Source organism: Lissotriton vulgaris, chromosome 3_1 (genome assembly GCF_964263255.1).
Source record: "Lissotriton vulgaris chromosome 3_1, aLisVul1.2, whole genome shotgun sequence".
Classification (NCBI taxonomy): domain Eukaryota; kingdom Metazoa; phylum Chordata; class Amphibia; order Caudata; family Salamandridae; genus Lissotriton; species Lissotriton vulgaris.
The window spans coordinates 473,090,664-473,096,663 of NC_141689.1; the positions used below are offsets into that span (position 1 = coordinate 473,090,664).

A 6,000-nucleotide genomic window follows, 5' to 3' on the forward strand; every position below is an offset into this window, starting at 1 on the left:
TTAAAGCAAGCAGTCTTTTAATTCTCTCATATAAATTTAGACTGTCACCCTTGCGTTCAATGGTTTAAAAAAAAAAAAATTTGAATCAAGATTTTTAAATTGTAACATTGCTTTCCTTTTTCCTTTTCTTTTTCATTAAATAGCCATGGCTAGACAACAAACATACAGTGTTTGGGCGAGTGACGAAAGGGATGGAAGTTGTTCAGCGGATCTCCAATGTGAAAGTCAACCCCAAAACTGACAAACCGTACGAAGACATTAGCATAATTAGTATCACTGTGAAATAATTAAAGAAAATTTTATAAATTTTGATAAATCTTTAATGTTGAATTTTAGATCCATTATAAAGTTTTTTATGTGTTTTTCATTTACGCTCTCTGCTCAGGAAAGCCACAGGACAGCACCAACTATTACACCAAGTCTTCTGTTGTTCATGCCATGCAACTATCAAGTGATTTTGTTCAATAATTTGTAAATTAAGAAATAAAACTTTAAACCTGTAAATGGATGTAATGTGTTTATTAAGTCTTCAATCCAGTATAGTAAACATTTATGTTTCTGGCACTATTAGTAGAGGAGAAGGAAGATAATAGTTCCCTGTGGGTCTGCTTCTTCTGGAAGCAATCCCCAAACTCCCCAACCAGAGAGTACTTGTTAAGCCCCACGGTTGTCAAAATGTAATATCAACCAAATCCCAAATAATAAACTATCTTGTCGGCATGTGCCACATCTTCATAGAGGCTATTTGGCAAAAGGCGGTGACAACATCACACTATCAAATGAGCCAATGCTTAATCCCACCACCAAAGTGACACCCTAGGAACTGAAGCACTCCTTAAATGTCATCCAGGGATGAAGGTTAACTTTCTAAAAAAAACTTCCACAAGCTTAAACGCAGCACCAGAAAGGATTACTTCGCCCACAAGATCAAACTAGCAGAAAATTCATCGAACACTTTTTAAAATGTTTCAAGACTTTACTAATCCTGCTGCTCTTGTTAGTAGAGTACAACCTACAGCCTCCCTCTGTGCTTGGTTATCTGATTTTTTTTTTCCAGGACAAAATCCTATCTATCTATGTCACCTTCCCTTCCAACCCGACCTCACCCAAGCATGATGCCTATTCAGATAATTCCGAGGTTCTGACCGAATTTCTTCCGGTTTCTCTCAATGACTCCTTAAACTTCTATTAGCTTGTAAGCCTGGCTATCCCTGCCTTGCCCAGATTTTTCAACTCCTTGCCACCTGCTTTAATAACCCTCTGAATCAGATCCTGAATGCTTCCCTGAGGTTAGGCATCTTCCCTTCCTTATGGAAACTGGCTTACCTACTGCCAATCCTCAAGAAGCCAGAAGCTGACCCCACAAAATATAAAAGCTTTCGACCTATCTCTCTTCTGCCGGCTCTAGCAAACATTCTTGAGAAACTAGTCCAGAGTCAACTTTCAGAATTTCAGGAATCTAAAAAACGCTTTAGAACAGGCTATAGCAAGGAAACTGCCCTCCTAGAAGTGTCTGAGAGTGGTCCGCAAGACCATAGACCAGGGCGACTCAGCCATGCTTGTGCTATTGGACCGGTCCGTGGCCTTCGATGCGGTGGCTCATTCGATTCTCTTGGTTGAAGTGCCTGGGCATTCAGGGCATGGCCTGGTCTTCGATCCGGTCCTTTCTGAAGAACCAGACACAGCAAGTCTTTCTCCAGCCCTACATGTCTCCCCAGAAACCTGTGTTATTTGGTGTCCCCCAGGGCTCCGCACTAAGTCCTCTCCAACGCCTACCTCATGCCACTTGCCACACTGGTTGAATCCTGCAGAGTAAAGGTCATCTCCTATGCGGATGACAAAACCAACTGCTGTTTTCCTTCAAACATCAATCAAAGGCAGCATTTGCCAACTTTAGAAAATGTCTGTGTAATATCTCGGCTTGGATGACTCAACTGTCTCAAGCTGAACTTGGATAAAACTGAGGTGCTCTTCTTTAACCAGCAGGCCCCTCCCCCCCCTCTCGCGGCACTCTGTTGGCCTCAAGAACTGAATCCCTCCCAAGAGCCAGTCCCCCTCCCCAAGCCAGTGGACTCGGTGCCAAACTTGGGGTTTAGAATCGACAATGAGCTCTTTTTTTTTTTTTTTTTAAATCATCTGCCCGACACACGTTCCTTGGATGCAAAGAAGACAACCCAACCACCTCACTGCCATTGGGAGCAATGCCCTGGACATTGAGCCGCTACACAAACTAGGCAGAAGTTATTACGAGTTGGTAGGAGATACAATGCACCTTGTTAACGTTCCTCTAGGCAACTTTATGCCTGTAAAGCCAGTATGTAAATAGCGGAGTCGGGGCAGACCACAATACTGAGCCATGGAGTGAATGGGCATAATCATCGGATCTTGGGGGGGCAGGGGGGAACCCCAAGGAGGCAAAGAAAACCTCACTTCCAGTCTATCAAAAGTTTCCAAAATGTGAGGCTCTGGACTCTACAAGTTCTTTTCAAATCTACCTTAGATGTTTCGTAGAGTGAGGTTAGCCAAGCAGAGTGAGTGGGAGGGATGGTATCCACCCAGTGCATACATATCTGCCGTCTTGCCAACAGGATAGCATAGAATATAAAGGACCGCGCTGCCCCAATAATATTCTGATCAAACCCGAAGATGACTAGTGATAGTGTTAAAGGAATGTTAGTCTTGAGAATTGAATCTAAGGTGACTTTAATCTCTTTCCAAAAAACGGATATGTGGGGGCATTCCCAAAACATTGGTGTATCTGAGGCTGCTGGTAGTTGGCATTTATTACAACATTTCCCGTCCTGATATTTAGATAGACGCAAAGGTGAGAGATATGCCCGGTGTAGGGTAAACAGATGGTTTCGTCTAAGCCAGGCGGATTTAACTAGTTTATACAGAAGAGAGAAGGATTTTATCCACAAGTCCTCATCTAATGACACAATTTCTCTTCCCCATAGCTCCATTGGGAGATTGAAATCCCCATCTATCTCTTCCAATATGGACCAATACCAAAGAGCCACCTCCTTACCTCCTGTCTGTTTTTCTACTAGATGTTGTTCTAAGGGGCTAAGTCTCCCGATGTTAGGATTTTTCCTAATTAATTCTCTGGCCCAACTACTGATTTGTATGTACTTAAATCTTGACAGTCGGCCCTGCTTTCTCCCTAAGCTCCTCCCACTCTATCAAGATGCCTCCAGATATCAATTCACCCCATCTTGAAAACCCAGCTGTAATTAGGGGGGTTTCCAGAGAGTCTTGCAGGCACAGTGGGCGCCCAGGAGAATCCCATATCTGAGCATAATTAGAAAAGTATGCCAGCCCCACTCTACGTTTGATTTGCACCCATGACTTCAATAGTGTTAAAAGAGTCTTAAGCCTCACCTTTTTGAAGAACTTTCGGTCTCCAAACTTAAATAGAAACCCGTCTAGCGGGAGGTTTGCCCCTACCAGCATTGCCTTAAACAGTCTCCCATTTGAAGAGAGATCTGGTGACTTCAGGAGCATTCTTGAGTGGGAGAGCTGGAATGCCCAAAAGTAATACTGCAGGTCTGGGAGGGCCAACCCTCCTTTTTCCCTCCTCCTCCTTAATTTTTTCCAGGCCAACCTAGTAGCTTTATTGCCCCAAATAAAAGAATTGATTTCTTGCTGGCACTTAAGAAGTTGCTTGGAGTCAAAAGCCAAGGGAATAGAATTGAAAATAAAGGTCAGTTTCGGAAGGATAGACATTTTTACAATATTGACTTTCCCAAAAATTGATAATTGAAGACCCGCCCAGGATTTCAATAGGGCCCTACATTCTCGGAAAACCAGATCTAAATTAACTTTTGCTAGGGTGTCAATGTCTTGCGTGATTTTAACTCTGATGTAGCGAATTGAGGGTGCCACCCCAACGCCCGGATCAGCAATATTCCACGTCATGAGCTCAGTCTTCTCAGCGTTGATATCATAGCCTGATATGTTTCCAAATTCTTTGGCCTTTTCAACCACAAAGGGGAAGGCATTTGCTGGATTACTGGTATAGATTACTATATCATCGGCGTAGAGCCCTACCCTTCTTTCCCAACCGCCGAATTCGAATGAGGAGATTCTTGGATCATCCCTGAAGGATTGTGCGAGTGGTTCAAAATACATGTTAAAAAGTAGAGGAGACAGGGGGCACCCCTGTCTTGTTCCCCTACTGATCTGAAAGGGCTGGGTACATGAACCGTTGACCAAAATGCTTGCACTGGGATGAGCATACAGCAGACCAATTGATCTCCGAAAGTTTGGCCCAATTGCAAATTTCTTCATTACCTCAGCTAAATATGCCCAATTTTCTCGATCGAACGCTTTTGTAGCGTCGATGGTCATAATGGCCAAAGGAAGGGAGAACTTTGAGGCGATATCCACTGCCCCAATTAGGTCATACGTAAGATCTGGGAGCTGTCTACCCCGTATGAAGCCCTTCTGGTCGGTGTGTATTATTGAGCCAACCTCGCGTCCCAACCTATTCGCCAGCACAGCCGCAAAGAGCTTATAATCGCTGTTTAAAAGCGAAATTGGCCGATAAGTGCTACATTTGGCCGGATCTTTCCCGGGTTTCGGGATCAGGACAATTGTTGCCTCCCCCCATGATTTAGGAGGGGTAGCACCATTAGCTAAGATGTCATTAAAGAGTCTTGTAAGCACTGAGACTATTTCGGGTGCCAAGACCCAAAGTAGTTCACCGGGAAGACCATCAGGGCCCGCTGCCTTACCCCACTTCACCTTTTTAATAGCTTCGCTCACTTCTTCCTCTGAAATAGGTCTATCAAGCCGGTCACTTTGTTCCGAGGTGTGAGTGGGGAGAGTCATCTTCTCTAACCATCTAAGCTTAGACATCGGGTCATCCGAGATCTCCTCCTTATAAATTTGCTGAAAAAACTCCAGAAATGCATCTCCGATATCTCTAAAAGAAGATCTTTCATGAGTCTCCCCCTCTACGCTGATGCGCTTTGTGTTTTTTGACCTGGTCAGATTTAATTTTCCATGCGAGGACCTTACCTGCGGATTCACCGTATTCAAAGTTTGAGAGCTTACTTGCTGCCCATCTCAGAGCAACCCTCTCTTGAAGAATACTGTCTAACTTCTCTTTTAATTCCTTACGTTGTTCCTGCTCCTTATTAGTCCCATTTCCGGAGCCAATATGTTGGTCAAGGAGGGCGATTTCCTTTTCAATGTTGGCGATCTTTGTCCTGTATAATTTCCCTCGATAAGAGGCCCTGTTGGTTATATGACCTCGCAAATTTGCTTTATAGGCCTCCCATACTATACCTAGCTGTGTAGAATTTATGTTGGTATCCATAAAGAATTTTGTTTCTTGGATGAGGAAGTCAGTTTCCTCTTCCTCTAAAAGGATCGTACGGTCAAATGACCAAGAGGTATGAGAGGATTGCTGAGCTAATTGTAAGGAAAAAGATATGGCAGAATGATCTGATAAATGCGAGGGCATGTACACTATATCCTTCAGGGGGTCTCTTAATGAATAAAAAGAGCGTAATCAATTCTCGATTTATGATTGTATTTTTGATTGTGATACGATACGCCGAGTGCATCGCCTGCTCTCTCCCTCCATGGATCTGCCAATCCGAGCGTTGACATAACAACCCCCAGCGCCTGCCTGGATTTCTTATAGGTTAATGCCCTTGAATTGGGGGATTTATCCAATTTTGGGTTAAGTACTAAATTAAAGACTCCCATCCAAATTATTGGATCGTGAGTTAAGAGGTGGCTCTGGATTTTGTTCAAATATGAGGGGTCGTCCTGATTAGGTCCATTATAACCAACCAGATTATATGGTCTGCCCTCTAGACTTACTTTAGCATATAGCCACCTACCACTGAAGTCTTCCTCATAGGCAAGAATCTGTGCTCTAATTTGCCTTTTGAAAATGATACGGATACCCCAAATATTCGCATTATGGTTGGTACAAATAAAACAGTCTACCCATGTAATTTTCCTCAACATATCCTTCACTTCTTG

General features: G+C 43.4%; 1 protein-coding gene across 1 annotated transcript in view; it reads left to right on the forward strand.

Annotated features, from left to right (window-relative positions):
- The window catches only part of PPWD1 (peptidylprolyl isomerase domain and WD repeat containing 1), a 399,690-nt gene extending 399,186 nt beyond the window's left edge, over positions 1 to 504 (forward strand). The window contains exon 11 of the mRNA XM_086960692.1: positions 144 to 504. Within this exon, the coding sequence (XP_086816818.1) occupies positions 144 to 287 (144 nt within the window). The 3' untranslated portion in view covers positions 288 to 504. The remainder of the gene's footprint in view (positions 1 to 143) is intronic.
- The last annotated feature ends 5,496 nt before the right edge of the window (positions 505 to 6,000 follow it).